Source organism: Aquarana catesbeiana, linkage group LG13 (assembly GCF_042186555.1).
Source record: "Aquarana catesbeiana isolate 2022-GZ linkage group LG13, ASM4218655v1, whole genome shotgun sequence".
In the NCBI taxonomy this organism is placed as follows: Eukaryota; Metazoa; Chordata; class Amphibia; order Anura; family Ranidae; genus Aquarana; species Aquarana catesbeiana.
Genome location: NC_133336.1, coordinates 80,298,974 through 80,315,560, shown reverse-complemented (window position 1 = coordinate 80,315,560; position 16,587 = coordinate 80,298,974). Strand labels below are relative to the sequence as shown.

Below are 16,587 nucleotides of genomic sequence, written 5' to 3'. Positions count from 1 at the left end.
CGTTTGAAAAATCGCTGCGCAAATACTGTGTGAAAAAAAAAAATGAAACACCCACCATTTTAATCTGTAGGGCATTTGCTTTAAAAAAAATATATAATGTTTGGGGGTTCAAAGTAATTTTCTTGCAATAAAAAAAAAACTTTTTCATGTAAAAAATAAGTGTCAGAAAGGGCTTTGTCTTCAAGTGGTTAGAAGAGTGGGTGATGTGTGACATAAGCTTCTAAATGTTGTGCATAAAATGCCAGGACAGTTCAAAACCCCCCCCAAATGACCCCATTTTGGAAAGTAGACACCCCAAGCTATTTGCTGAGAGGCATGTCGAGTCCATGGAATATTTTATATTGCGACACAAGTTGCGGGAAAGAGACAAATTTTTTTTTTTTTTTTTTTTTTTTTGCACAAAGTTGTCACTAAATGATATATTGCTCAAACATGCCATGGGAATATGTGAAATTACACCCCAAAATACATTCTGCTGCTTCTCCTGAGTACGGGGATACCACATGTGTGAGACTTTTTGGGAGCCTAGCCGTGTACGGGACCCCGAAAACCAAGCACCGCCTTCAGGCTTTCTAAGGGGCGTGAATTTTTGATTTCACTCTTCACTGCCTATCACAGTTTCGGAGGCCATGGAATGCCCAGGTGGCACAAAACCCCCCCAAATGACCCAATTTTGGAAAGTAGACACCCCAAGCTATTTGCTGAGAGGTATAGTGAGTATTTTGCAGACCTCGCTTTTTGTCACAAAGTTTTGAAATTTGAAAAAAGAAAAAAAAAAAAAGTTTTTTCTTGTCTTTCTTCATTTTCAAAAACAAATGAGAGCTGCAAAATACTCACCATGCCTCTCAGCAAATAGCTTGGGGTGTCTACTTTCCAAAATGGGGTCATTTGGGGGGGTTTTGTGCCACCTGGGCATTCCATGGCCTCCGAAACGGTGTTAGGCAGTGAAGAGTAAAATCAAAAATTCACGCCCTTAAAAACGCTGAAGGCGGTGATTGGTTTTCGGGGTCCCATACGCGGCTAGGCTCCCAAAAAGTCCCACACATGTGGTATCCCCGTACTCAGGAGAAGTAGCTGAATATATTTTGGGGTGCAATTCCACATAGGCCCATGGCCTGTGTGAGCAATATATCATTTAGTGACAACTTTTTGTAAATATTTTTTTTTTTTTTTTGTCATTATTCAATCACTTGGGACAAAAAAAATAAATATTCAATGGGTTCAACATGCCTATCAGCAATTTCCTTGGGGTGTCTACTTTCCAAAATGGGGTCATTTGGGGGGGGGTTTGTACTGCCCTGCCATTTTAGCACCTCAAGAAATGACATAGGCAGTCATAAACTAAAAGCTGTGTAAATTCCAGAAAATGTACCCTAGTTTGTAGACGCTATAACTTTTGCGCAAACCAATAAATATACGCTTATTGACATTTTTTTTACCAAAGACATGTGGCCGAATACATTTTGGCCTAAATGTATGACTAAAATTGAGTTTATTGGATTTTTTTTATAACAAAAAGTAGAAAATATCATTTTTTTTCAAAATTTTCGGTCTTTTTCCGTTTATAGCGCAAAAAATAAAAACTGCAGAGGTGATCAAATACCATCAAAAGAAAGCTCTATTTGTGGGAAGAAAAGGACGCAAATTTCGTTTGGGTACAGCATTGCATAACCGCGCAATTAGCAGTTAAAGCGACGCAGTGCCAAATTGGAAAAAGACCTCTGGTCCTTAGGCAGCATAATGGTCCGGGGCTCAAGTGGTTAAGTATTGACAGACTCCAATTGCTGCTACTGCAGGTTGGGCCACTGATCCTGCTAAGGAAAAAAACATCCTTTAATAAGGATTCCATCTTGTTATCCACAGGATCCCTGAGCCACTGAGCGTTGTCTACAGGACAAGTCAGACTACTATTTACAGAGGAAATGGCCGCATCAATGGCTGGCATTCCCCACATCTTAATAAATTTTTCTTCCATAGGATAAAGTTTTGAAAACCTTTTCGGCGGAAGAAATTGCTTATCTGGGTGCTTCCACTCAGAATAAAGGAGCTTTTCAAGTAATTTATTAACAGGAAAAGCATGTGCTGCTTGGAAAGGTTTCAGTGACCCCAAAGCAGAAGAGGATTCTTAGCAGTTTCAGGTATGGGCAACTTAAATGTGGAGCAGACCAATCCAGTGAGGATCTGCACTAAGACTTTCTCCTCTTGGGAAGTCGCAGAGGGTCCCTCTCCACCTGAATCCTCCAAAAGAGGAATCATCCATCCCATCCCGATCCTCTGAAAGGGATTCATCTCCTTTATCCCAGAACTCCTCTTCCTGAGGGTCTTGGGAAACAGAGGAAGGCCTAGTGCGTTTTCTTCTACTGAGTGGAGACGTAATCACGGCCATTAATCTTTCCTCTAGACCATTAATGGTTGAGGAAAAAACCTCTTGTGTAATATATACAGGGCTGAAGTGCCAGAAGCAGGTGTAGCCCCTGACCTCAGCGGCTCTCCCTGGCTAGCCGTCCCTGGCCCATCGGGGGGGGGGGGAGGATGCTGCTGACAGGGGGCCCTCAGAACCTGAACGAGATCCCCTAGTGTCTCTGGTTCTTGGGGTGCTTGAACCTCTTCTACCCATAGTGCAAAGCAACAAGGTGTGAGGTATACAAATGAACACTGACTGCTGAGCGATGTAGTCTGGCTAAAAGCCTTGCTACCCAATGCTCAGTCTGGTGTTACTTCAGTAAATGCTGCCTAGGAGAATGCCTGTGTCCCACCTTACATGCGACCATCAGCTCTGTGTCTCTCCAAAGGTTGAGTGCACCTGTACAGAGTGCCTTTTAATAGCCTGCAGCTGGCCTGAGAGGGAGTCTAAGCACCTGTGCTGACGTCCCGCCCCCCCCCCCCCTTTGAATTTTGAAAAAAACGAGCGCTTCCCGCGCTGGCCGACTCTCCTGTAATACTATGGAGGAAGGCTGGGGGAGGGGGAGGAGGGAGAGAAGCTGGTAGTGAAGACCTGCCTAAACAGCAATGGTCAGAAATGGTGGCTTGAAGCAGCGGAGCCCGAGCGGTATAACCACTTTCTAGACCCATGTGGCCCCTCTCTAGCCTGGGGGGGAACATTCAAACATGAGAAATCCCCCCTTACATCCTACCTTTGCAGCCGGCCTGAGACGCTGAAACAACATGTGCAGCGATGAATCACTGAGACAGACAGTCCAGCATGTGAAGGTTTGTGCTCTTGGCAGCCCCCGGTGGTCACAATAGGCACAGCATGCATTTACCTTAACCACTTCCCGACCGCCGCACGACGATGTACGTCCTAAGTTTGAACAGGGATATCGTTGTTATGGCAGCAGCTAGCTGCCATAACCCCTGTATCCCCGTTTTCGTGCGGCGGCCGACTTTCAGATAAAAGTGGTCCCTGCGGCGGATTCGCAGTGAGATCACTTTTATCGGTGGCGGGAGAGGGGCCCCCCCTCCCGCCGCGATCCGGTGCCCTCCGCCGCTTACCGGAGCCGTCGGTAGCGGCGGAGGCGATCGCGTCCTGTTCTCTGGTGTGTCTGGAGACGAGTGAGGCCAAGATGGCGCTCACTCGTCTCCATGACACTGCTGGGCGGAAGCGACGTCAAAACGTCACTTCCGTCCACGCCTCTTAAAGGCATATTTTTTCAAATGTCATTTTTCTAAATGACTTTTTTTTTTTTTTTTTAATTTTATTGTATTTTAGTGTAAAATATGAGATCTGAGGTCTTTTTGACCCCAGATCTCATATTTAAGAGGTCCTGCCATGCTTTTTTCTATTACAAGGGATGTTTACATTCCTTGTAATAGGAATAAAAGTGACACAAATTTTTTTTTTTTTTAAACAGTGTAAAAATTAATAAAATATTGTAAAATAAATAATAAAAATAAAAAAAAAATTTTTAAAACCCCCCTGTCCCGACGAGCTCGCGCGCAGAAGCGAACGCATACGCGAGTAGCGCCCGCATATGAAAAGTGACACAATTTTTTTTTTTTTTTTAAACAGTGTAAAAATTAATAAAATATTGTAAAATAAATAATAAAAATTAAAAAAAAATTTTTAAAACCCCCCTGTCCCGACGAGCTCGCGCGCAGAAGCGAACGCATACGCAAGTAGGGCCCGCATATGAAAACGGTGGTCAAACTACACATGTGAGGTATCACAGCGACCGGTAGAGCGAGAGCAATAATTCTAGCCCTAGACCTCCTCTGTAGCGCAAAATATGCAACCTGTAGAATTTTTTAAACGTCGCCTATGGAGATTTTTGAGGGTAAAAGTTTGACGCCATTCCACGAGCGGGCGCAATTTTCAAGCATGACATGTTGGGTATCAATTTACTTGGCGTAACATTATATTTCACAATATAAAAAAAATTGGGATAACTTTATTGTTGTTTTATTTTTTTTATTCAAAAAAGTGAATTTTTTCCAAAAAAAGTGCGCTTATAAGACCGCTGCGCAAATACGGTGCAAAAAAAAGTATTGCAATGACCGCCATTGTATTCTCTAGGGTGTTAGAAGAAAAACCATATATAAAGTTTGGGGGTTCTAAGTAATTTTCTAGCAGAAAAACCTGTTTTAAACATGTAAACACCTAAAATCCAAAACGAGGCTGGTCCTTAAGTGGTTAAAGGAGAAAAGCCACTAGAACTCAAAAATTCTGTGGAATCTCCTCTTACCTTATCCAGCCGCAGGGTTCAGTTTACACAGACCCAATCTTCACCTCTCACGGTGGGCTCCGTTTGAAAAAACCGTCAGAGACTGGGGCCCCCTATGAACAGGGGGATCCTGCAGTTCTGGGCCCGTAAAGCACCCAGCCAGAAATTAGGAAGTTTAAAGCCATTTTCTGATCTGCGGGGTCCAGCTCTCTAAAAAGAGAAGCATTACGGGTAAAACCTCGTTTCTTCGGACACGAGGTCCGGGTACCATCCAATTCGGCCTAGAAAGGACACTTTGAATGGATCCGGTTCGCCTGGCTTGCCCCAGTATAGGACATAGGATATTCCCTTTGGAGCTCAGCACAGGACATCTTTACACGTCCATCACCTAAGACACTGGCGTAAAAACTGAGGTATCCCTGCAAGGGGAGGGATTATATAGGGGGTTGAACTTCCTGATTAGGGTGTGACCAGTGTCCAATCACCTAGTGATACCTATATAACCCATCAGTAATTACTGAGGCTCTGTTTCCCGTGATGTTCGAGAAAGAAAAAAAAAAATTTAGTTTCTGGTATAAAATGTAGCAAATAATCTTTCTTTATAAATTTAGGCCAAAATGTATTTTGCTACATTTCTTTGGTAAAAAAAAACAACTCAAATCAGCGTATAATATTTAGTCTATGTGTAAGTTATAGTCTACAAACTATGATAGAAAATATATATTGTCAAAAGTATTGGGACACTTGCCTTTACACGCACATGAGCTTTAATGGCATCCCAGTCTTAGTCTGTAGGGTTCAATATTGAGTTGGCCCACCCTTTGCAGCTACAACAAATTCAACTCTTCTGGGAAGGCTGTCCACAAGGTTTAGGAGTGTGTCTATGAGAATGTTTGACCATTCTCCTAGAAGCGCGTTTGTGAGGTCAGGCACTGATGTTGGCTGACAAGGCCTGGCTCACAGTCTCCGCTCTAATTCATCTCAAAGGTGTTCTATTGGCTTGAGGTCAGGACTCTGTGCAGGCCAGTCAAGTTCCTCCACCCCAAACTCACTCATTCGTGTCTTCATAGACCTTGCTTGTGCACATGCAGTAGTAAATGATGTCATGAATGGATTTCATTCATGACTAGTGTTTACAATGAGACATGTGATTGTATGATGATCACTTGGTATCTGGGCCACTCACAGCGGTCCGATACCAAGCACTGAAATCCATTGGGTCAGCCCAAGGGGTGAGCGCACTGCGCATGAGCACCACATTGTACGGGTACGTCACGGTGCCAAAGGGAACTGCCTACAAGCAGTAAATGTACTGCTGGCAGTTGGCAAGTGGTAATCTTAGTGGTTTATAGAAGAGAACATTTTTTTTTTACTTTCCAACCATTTCACAGGAAGCGACAGGGACACTGCATTTCTGGCAAAAAAAAAGGGGGGAATACAGCCACCACATCTAAGAACTAGTAATCTGCACTATATTTATTTTTGGAGGTTAGTTATCCTTTATGAAAGAGAAAAGAAAGGAAATAATCAAACTTAAAGATTAATTAGGGACCAGTCAATAGACCTTAGTATGTGTGTTTGTATGGCTCCTGGACTGACAGTAAAATGTAATCTCCATCAACAAGGACCTTGATTTCGTCTGACCTAGCCTGTCTTAGTAACCCTCCTCTCGACTTGGGATGGGATGGCTTTCAACTATGATCCTTTCTCCAACGCTGTTCCCGTACTCCAAGAATCTTTCGCCCGCTCACATGTTTTGAACCACTATGTCACAGAGGGGAACCGATACGTTATTCTCTCTCTTTGATATATTCCTCTCTGATTCACCCTGTAGAAGACCATGTTCCTCCATTTCTCACTAAATGGGAAACCGATCTGGGTCTGAGCCTTACTCCCGTCCAAAGACAAAAGATTCTCCATTTTGCTCAAAAGTCATTGCCACGTGGGTACAGGAGACTAGTTAGAGCCTTACCAGATGGTACAGGGTCCCCACCCAACTTCATTGTATGTACCCCCAGGTCCCAGACTCCTGTTGGCGTTGTGGCACGGGGGGGGGGAATCAACAGTTCTGGCAAGATGTAACCGCTATCATTAAACAACTTACAGCTGTTGATCTGCATGCTAACCCAGTGGCCTGCCTGTTGCACTTGACGGAACGACCCAATACAAATCTTCCCTCACAATGCAACTCCTAAACGCTGCTAAGGTCTGTATCCCGCTTTGTTGGAGAGATGCTGACCCCCCTACAACCCTACGAAAGCTCTGTGGTTCGCTAAAGTCAACAAGTTATGAGACATGGAAGAACTTACAGCCACTATGCATAACAAGAAAGAGGTATGTTCTGAAACCTGGAGGCCGTGGAATTATTTTGTGTATACTGATGCCTACCTGAACATGCTTTCCACCGCTCAGTGAACTTACGCATTTCCCGGGTGAGGTATGACCGGGTGATCCTTTCTGCCCCCCCCTTTTTTCCTAGTCAGATCTTTTTCCCGTTTCCACTTTTCTTCTCTGGTCCTCCATGGTCCAGGCTTTCCTCTCTCCCAGTTTTATTTTTTTTTTCACTAAATACTGGCAACAGAACTCAGTTTGTGTACTGTATGCGATGGTCAATTTGTTTATGTGGTCCGACCATGTGTGCCCCCCCCCCATCAAGCCCACATGATGTTTGTTCCCCTAAACAATAAGTTAACAGTACTATCTATTTTAAGTCGTGATAATAGATTGTTTTGTTACACATCACTTCTGGGTTCGTTGTCCTAGTGATTTCTGTTAGCTGTTCTTATGTTAGAGATTTTTTGATAATGTGCTCAGATGTATCTCGCTAAGATCTGTATTTTCCATGACTATGTACAAAAAAAGGAATTACAAAAAAAACATTAAAAAAATAAATAAAAAATGTAATCTCTACTGTGGCAGGGACTGATGTAAATCACCTATGCAGAGCGCAAAAAGGAAATTAGTAGTGCTTTACAAACATCATAACATACCCAGAGGAATGTCAATGGCTGTAGCAACAGCTCCCAATGTATTCTGTACAGCTTCCCCAACTTTCCTTGCAATGAGAGTGCTACCTTCGTCATCCTCACCACCATCGGAGACTGCTGGAGAGAACAATCAGGATACTACTCAAGCCTTGTACAATATATATATATATATATATATTATTATGTATTAAATGAACAATGGACTACAAGGTATACGGCATTCGACTGCTACAATGATAATACTACTATATAATACTACTATAATACTATAAGCAGAAATTTTCTGATATTGGTAAAGGTACTCTTTTACAAAGCAGGGTGACTGACACAAGAGAGTGTTAATTTACTGTGCAGTGTGAAATATTAACATAAATTTAGTTCTAGGGTTGCATTGATCTAGGGATCTGCCTGCCTGTACTTGCCCTAGTTTCTAACATTTTCCTTTCTCAAAGATTCCCTCCTCACTAGATCCAGGTGCCATACATTACCTGTACAGTGGATATAAAAAGTCTACACACCCCTGTTAAAATGTCCGGTTTCTGTGATGTAAAAAAATGAGACAAAGATAAATAATTTCAGAACTTTTTCCACCTTTAATGTGACCTATAAACTGTATAACTCAATTGAAAAACAAACTGAAATCTTTTAGGGGAGGGGGTAAAAATAAAAAAATAAATTAATGCGGTTGCATAAGTGTGCACGTCCTCTTATAACTGGGGATGTAGCCGTGTTCAGAATTATGCAATCACATTCAAACTCATGTCAAATAGGAGTCAGTACACACCTGCCATCATTTAAAGTGCCTCTGACTAACCCCAAATAAAGTTCAGCTGTTCTAGTAGGTCTTTCCTGACATTTTCTTAGTCGCATCCTACAGCAAAAGCCAGGGTCCGCAGAGAGCTTCCAAAGCATCAGAGGGATCTCACTGTTAGAAGGTATCAGTCAGGAAAAGGTACAAATGAATTTCCAAGGCATTAGATATACCATGGAACACAGTGAGGAGTAATCATCAAGTGGAGAAAATATGCACAGTGACATTACCAAGAACTGGACGGCCTTCCAAAATTGATGAAGACAAGACAACTGGTCAGGGAGGCTGCCAAGAGGCCTACAGCAACATTAACCCTTTTGCCGCCAGGTCCGTAACGTTGTACAGACCTAACAGCGGGTTTTTTAATTTTTTTTATTTTACACAATCCAGTGGCTGCAGCCACAGGGATTGTGTGTGAAAATGACAGGCAGACTCCTGCCTGTCAGGAGACAGCATACGGGCGGTTCCACTGCTGCCCGATCGCTCCCACACACCCCTGGTACTGGCATGCCCCGCCATGCTTACCGGGCTCCGCTTGCCCCTTGGCGGGCCCGGGAGCTCCATGGCGGGTGCCGGCAGATAGAGGGGAAAGAGCAGAGCGGACACACGTCGGCTCTCCTCCCCTTCTTCTTGTAATCTGGAAAGCGATGTCTGATGTCACTTCCGGGTCAAGCTCTCCTTGTTGGGAAATAATGTTTTGCAATGCGATCTGCATTGCAAAATATTTAGTGGAACACAGGAGACACATGCAGGGTCTTTTAGACCCTGCTGCATATTTAAAAGAGAACCTGTCACCTATAAATCATCATATAGGGGTTTTTTGTCCCCTATGTGATGAAAAAAAAGTAAAAGTAAAAGTTTGCAAAAAAAATAAAAAAAGTTACACCCAAGCAGATAAAATCCCCCCCACAAATACACATGAAACCGTTGATTGCAATGCTGAAAAAGCCCCCTATAGGTATCAGTTTAGCGTTACGGAGGTCTTGAGTTAGAATTATTGCTCTCACTCTGTAGTGCGTGGCGATATGTAACGTGTATGCATGCGTCTACGTTCGTGCGTAAATGTGGGGGGAGCCGCAACTTTTTTTGGGGGGGGGGGGTTTATGTGCTTGGGTGTAACTTTATTTTTTGCAAAGAAATAAAGTTGCACCCAAGCACATAAAATCCCCCCCCCCCCCCAAACACACATATACACACACACGTAAACGCATGCGTCGGGACACCTATGCGTGAAAACATTGATTGCGATACAAATTTCGACGCGCATGCCGGAGTGAGAGCAATAATTCTAACACAAGACCTCCGCAACACTAAACTGATACCTATAGGGGGCTTTTGAAGCGTCGCCTATAGAAAATATAGGGTACTGAAGATTGACGCCATTTCACGGGCTCACAAAATTTTAAGGTTTGACATCCAGTTACTCGGTGCAACCTCATATTTTATATTTTACCAAAAATGTGGGTAATTTATTGCCTTTGCGGTAATATTGTGTGGTAATATCGTGTGACATAAAAAATTGCAACTACCCCTATTTTATTCTCCAGGGTATCTGCTTTCAGAAAATATATAATATTTGTGGGTTTTGTGTAATCTTCAGGCCTAAAATTATTTTTTAAACGTGTGCAAAAAAACGCAAAAACAGCTCTGGCAGCAAAAGGGTTAGAGGAGCTGCAGGAATATCTGGCAAGTACTGGCTGTGTGGTACATGTGACAACAATCTCCGTATTCTTTATATGTCTGGGCTATGGGGTAGAGTGGCAAGACGGAAGCCTGTTCTTATGAAGAAAAACATCCAAGCCTTGCTAAATTTTGCAATAACACATGTAAGTTTCCCAAAAGCATGTGGGAAAATGTCTTATGGTCTGATGAAACCAAGGTTGAACTTTTTGGCCATAATTCCAAAAGTTATGTTTGGAGCAAAAACAACACTGCACATCACCAAAAGAACACCATACCCACAGTGAAGCATGGTGGTGGCAGCATCATGCTTTGAGGCTGTTTTTCTTCAGCTGGAACAGGGGCCTTAGCCAAGGTAGAGGGAATTATGAACAGTTCCAAATACCAGTCAATATTGGCACAAAATCTTCAGGCTTCTGCTAGAAAGCTGAACATGAAGAGGAACTTCATCTTTCAGCATGACAACGACCCAAAGCATACATCCAAATCAACAAAAGGAGTGACTTCACCAGAAGATTAAAGTTTTGGAATAGCCCAGCCAGAGCCCAGACCTGAATCCGACTGAAAATCTGTGGGGTGGTCTAAAGAGGGCTGTGCACAGGAGATGCCCTCACAATCTGACAGATTTGGAGTGTTTTTTCAAATAAGAGTGGGCAGAGATTGCTAAATCAAGATGTGCCATGGTGATAGACTCATACCCAAAAAGACTGAGTGCTGTAATAAAATCAAAAAGGTGCTTCAACAAAGTATTAGTTTAAGGGTGTGCACGCCTAAGCAACCATATTAATTTTATTATTTTTATTTTTACTTCCCTTCACCTAAATGATTTCAGTTTGTTGCTCAAATGTTTTTTTTATTGAAAATGTTTTACATCTTATACAACAGTACAAAAATGCATTTTTTCCCCTGTCCCACCCCCTCCCTCCCCAAAATCCTCATGATCCCCCTACTCCTTCATGCCCCTCACTTGTTGCCATCTTTCATTCGTCCCACCCCCCTCCCCATCCAAACCCATCTCCATGTAACTGGGATTACTCCACCTCTAACCATATTTTTCACAGTCTCTCATATTTTTTAATATTTCCCCTATCACTATATGTAAATGTTTCCTTCCATATCGTATCTTTGATAACATTCATCCATTCTTCCACCGTTGGGGGGACTTTTGCTTGCCACTTCTGTGCAATCAGCTTTCTTGCTTGAAACAAACATATAGTTATTGCAGTCTGTATGTCTCCTGAAAAACTATTCCTTTCTATAAGCCCCAAAACATGTCTTAGCCTCTATGTCTAGAGATGTCCCAAATACAGAATTTATTTTATTAACCATTTCCCTCCAATAACTGTAATTTGGGGCATCTCCAGACCATATGCATCAGATCTCCTTTGACATCCCCACACCTTGGGCATTGCGCGTCTGGTCTTCTTCCAAACATAAACATTTTCAGGGGCGTGTAGTATGATCCATGTACCAAAAATAAGTGGGATACAATCTGTGAGGGTGATAATGAGACCGTAGGCCCCAATGCCAGTATTCAACTCCATTGCTCCTCAGTTATTTGTCCAATATCCTCCTCCCATTTTACCTATTAGGGAGTCCTGCATCCCCCCCCTGATTTCTGCCCCACTTAGGGCCCTTTCACACTGGGGCGGTGTCGGCAGTAAAGCACCGCTATTGTAAGCGGCTCTTTATCAACGGTATGCGGACGCTAGCAGGGGGTTTTACCCCCCGCTAGCGGGCGAGAAAGGGTTAAAAACCACTGCAAAGCGCCTCTGCTGAGGCACTTTTGCCGGCAGTATAGCCGCGCTGTCAGGAGCAGTATGGAGCGGATGGAGCAGGATGGGCAGGAGCAGTGAAGGAGCGGTATACACTCCTTCACCGCTCCAAAGATGCTGCTAGCAGGACTTTTTTTCCCGTCCTGCTAGCACACCGCTCCAGTGTGAAAGCCCCGAGGCAAAGAGACAAAGCAGCGGCACTTTCGGGTCGGTTTGCAGTCGCTATTATTAGCGCAATAGCGCCTGCAAACCGCCCCAGTGTGAAAGGGCCCTTATACATCCATACATGTCAGAAATCAGCCCCTTAGAGGTCCTAGCATTAACCACCTTTCAGAGAGAGGGCATCTCACTCCACTCTGATGTCCCCTCTCTAAACAGTGTGTCCAGGGCATGTCTGACCTGCGGGTACCTGTAAAAACACTGGTTTCGGACAGCATATTCCTCCCTCATCTCTTGGAGTGATTTCAGTTTACCTGCTCTATACAGCTGTGCCAGACAACGAATACCACTTAGTTCCCATTCCTCAATTTTCCCCATCACCTTAAGTTCCTTTAAGTTTTTTTTATCCCATAAAGGGGAGAATTTCAGAAAACCCATTATAGCCCAACAAGGCCTTAACGGTTTCCCAGTTCTTTACCATCAATTGTACTGTAGGACACCTGTAGCAAAAACAGTCCGCCTCAACTGCCTCCACTACTGTATGATGACTAGTATCTGCCAACGCCAATCCCCCTCCTACCTCCTCACCTGCTGGCAGGTTACTTCCTCTCATATGCTGCATTTGTGCTGCCAAGAAGTAATTTCTCGGGTGTGGTAATTCTAACCCTCCTTCCTCTCTCGGTAGCTGCAACGTTCGCAGGCGGATTCTGGTTTTTCCAAAGCAGCTCCCTAAAGATAATATAAATTTTATTGAACCAATGCTTCGGAACCCAAAGTGGGGAATTATGCAACAGGTACAAAATCTGTGCCATCCAAACCATTTTAATTAAATTGCAACGACCAGCCACCGAGAGGGGAAGCCGGCTCCAAACCCAGCATTTCTATTTTAATTTTATCATGAGTGGAACTATATTGCTAGCTATATATTGTCTCGGGTCTCTTGTAATATTTATTCCTAAATACTTTATTTGGTTTGCTACCCTTGCTTGAGGAATCTGTTGCAGCAAGGGCTCTCTAAGAGGATCTACTGGCAAAAGTACAGATTTTTCCCAGCCGATTACCAGCCCGGAAAGTTGCCCAAAGTCTCTAACTATATTTATTGCTGCTCCTAGGGAGTTCCCTGTACGTTCAGGGGAGGCTATGGCCAGTGGCTCCATTGGCCATGGCCAGTGGCTCCATTGCGAGGGCGAAGAGCAGGGGTGATAATGGGCACCCCTGTCTCGTCCCCCTCGCCAACTGGAACCACTTGGCGCACTCTCCATTTATTCTCACTTTGGCCCTAGGTGACTCATATAATATTCTGATCCATTTAACAAAATTGGGGCCAAATTGAAATTCTGCTTTTACTTGCCAGAGATAATGCCATTCAAGTCTGTGAAAGGCCTTAACCGCGTCCAGTGACAAGATGGCCCTTGTTGCCCTGTTTTCCGTTGGTAACTGGAGATTTAAATATGCCCGCCTTATGTTCACGCTTGTAGCTCTATCCGGTATAAATCTGGATTGGTCCGGATGCATACATTTTAAAATTATTCTATTTAACCTTGCCGCTAACACCTTTGCTACAATTTTTACGTCCTATCATAATAGGGATATTGGCCTATAAGATGCTACTTCAAGTTGATTTTTCCCCTCCTTTGGCAATACAATAATTGTTGCTTTTGTCATGGATGGAGGCAATTTACCCTCCCTGGCCGCCCAATTGAATACTTCCAATAATTTTGGGAGAAATATGCTTACATACCACTTGTATATTTCTATTGGCAAGCCATCTGGTCCTGGGGCTTTCGGGTTTGCCATGGCTGCTGTTGTGTTTTGTAGCTCTTCCATTGTTATTGGGGCCTCCAGTCCCTCTCTATCCTCTTTTGAGAGTAACGGGATCCTTAACCTAAAAAAATCCCACATCTCACCCTCTACATTTATCTATGATGTACAGTACAGGTTTTCATAATAATTTTTAAATGCATTCACTATTTCCGGTACAGACCTAGTGATTCTGCATTAGCCTTAACTATTAGGGCCAGGATGTGTCCCACTCATTGTCCCTCCCCAAAAAAACTTTGTTTTTTAAATAGCCTCTTATTTTCTGCTTTTGTCAAGACCTGTTTCTTATATTCTTCCTGTTTTTCCCTACCATTCCCTATACCTTTCTAGCATCGGGTCCTCCACATACCGTGCTTCCGCTACTCTCACTCTCTCCCCAGCGATGGTCTCTTTTGCCTTTGTTTGTTTCTTAATATATGAGATTTGCTGTATCAGTACGCTCCTAAGGAATGCTTTCAGGATGTCCCAGATCACTCCCAGTGGGGCTGACTCAGCGTTTACTTCTATAAACTCTTAAGCTGGCTGCTATTCTTTCTGAATCTCCATCCTCCATTTGCTCCAGCCAAAAGGGGTTTAATTTCCAGTCAATCCTTCTATAACCATTCCCCATTTTTATTGAAAAAAACCACAGGTGAGTGATCTGAAAGGCCTCTCGGTTCATTATTTACCTCCTCTATCATTTACAAAGCCTCTTCATTACATAACACAAGGTCAATTCTGGATAATGTGGAGTGTGTCCTAGAGTAACAGGAGTATTGTCTCCCAGCCCTGTCTCCCCACAAAATTGGAGGAGCGAGCTGCTAGGTATAATGCCCAGCGGTGCTCCAGGTGGAAACCTGTTCAGCCTCTTGTCCATGGTCATATTAAAGGGGTTGTAAAGGTATTTTTTTTATTTTTTAAAAATAACAAACATGTTATACTTACCTTAACTGTGCAGCTCGTTCTGCACAGAGTGGCCCCGAACCTGCTCTTCTGGGGTCCCTCGGCAGCTGTCTCAGCTCCTCCCCGCAATAATTAACCACCTTAATGCGAGCTCCCTCGCATAGTGGTTAGTTATTGCGGGCGCGCTCCCGTGATACAGCCGGCGGCTATAGCCGCCGCTGTATCACTCGGCCCCGCCCCCCAGCGCGCCGCGTCATTGGATGTGATTGACAGCAGCGCGAGCCAATGGCTGCGCTGCTTCCAATCCATCCACTGTAGCCAATCAGCAGCCAGGCTGAGCAGCGGAATCGAGGACGTGAACGAGCAGCCGAATTTCGAGGGGTCAGGTAAGTAAAACGGGGGGGCTGGGGACGGCGGTATTGTAAGTAGTTTTTTCACCTTAATGCATAGAATGCATTAAGGTGAAAAAATGTTTACCTTTACAACCCCTTTAAAATTTACAAGTAATCTTAGCCCTATTCCTCCTATTTCTAACCCAAAGTGAATTTCCATATTTCTTGTGTTCAAGTGCAATATCAAAAAATCATAAAAAAAACTTTGTGAATCTTCCCCTTCCTGCGTTAGATCTGTATAAATAATATGTATAGCTTCCACTCATCCCCCAATTCCCTTCATACTCTCAATCATCCACTTACACACCCCTCCCCCTCTTCATCTCCCTTCTTCGGGTCCATAACAAGGGCTTCTAACCAAGGTAATATATGCAAATTCTTTTGTGATCCATTTCTCTTGTGTGACACTTCCCCAAACTAGGAGAGAAAACCAAGTGCAAAGAAAACAATCAATTCTACACAAATGCAACACAATACACTCTTGTTGATCCCCTTGACCCTTTACAACCCCCCCCCCCCCCCCCATCACTCATGTATACTTGTCCAAAGAAAAATACAATTTACAAAAAGAGACCCCCAAAAAGGATATTGTCAAAAAACAAAAACAAAAAAATAAATAAAATAAAAAATGGAAGGGTCCAGGAGAAAAAAAAACATTTCCTTTCTTTTCTCTCCTTCCAGTTGCATAGATCTATTGGCTCTCCATTCCTGTTATGCTTCCTCCCCCTTCTGTAGTCTCCCTTGATTAGTATCCAACCAGTGTGTCACATCTGCAAGTGTGTTGAAAAACCCCAGGGATGTTACCCGCAATCTTGCCGGGTATAGCATCGCATAATTGATTTTTAGCTGTTGCAACCTGCATTTACCTTCTATAAATGAAGGTAGCTCTGGGGAAAAGTCTGGGTATATAGAAATCCTAGCGCCGTTAGACAATATGTTTTTCATCTCTCTTGCTTTTTGAAGAATGGCAACTTTATCCTTATATTATAAGAGCTTAATAGGAAAGGGCCTCAGCTGTCCTCCTGGTGTTGGTGCCCTAAGAGGAACTCTGTGTGCTCGCTCGATTGTAAACATTCTTTGCAGAGACTCTTTGCCAAAAATCTCTTTAAGCCAGTCCTCCATATATTCTATAGGGTTAGTGTCTTCATATCGCTCGGGGAGACCCACAACCTTTATATTATATTATATTATATTATATTATATATATATATATATATATATATATATATATATATATATATATATATATATATATATATATATATACACACACACACACACACACACACACATATACATATACACACACACACATACACAGTGCCTTGCAAAAGTATTCACTCCCTTGGCATTTTTCGTGTTTTGTTGCCTCACAACCTGGAATTAACATGGATTGTTTGAGGATTTGCATCATTTAAG

The 16,587-nt window shown here is 43.2% G+C and overlaps 1 protein-coding gene across 2 annotated transcripts in view; it reads right to left on the bottom strand.

Moving 5' to 3' along the window:
* Window positions 1-16,587, bottom strand: part of ZFYVE1 (zinc finger FYVE-type containing 1) — an 82,867-nt gene that overhangs the window by 16,912 nt on the left and 49,368 nt on the right. Inside the window, exon 10 of one of the 2 annotated variants that reach the window (XM_073609295.1) lies at window positions 7,652-7,762. In XM_073609295.1, the coding sequence (XP_073465396.1) occupies window positions 7,652-7,762 (111 nt within the window). Of the gene's footprint in view, window positions 1-7,651; window positions 7,766-16,587 lie in introns of both variants that reach the window. The other variant, XM_073609294.1, reaches the window with a different exon arrangement.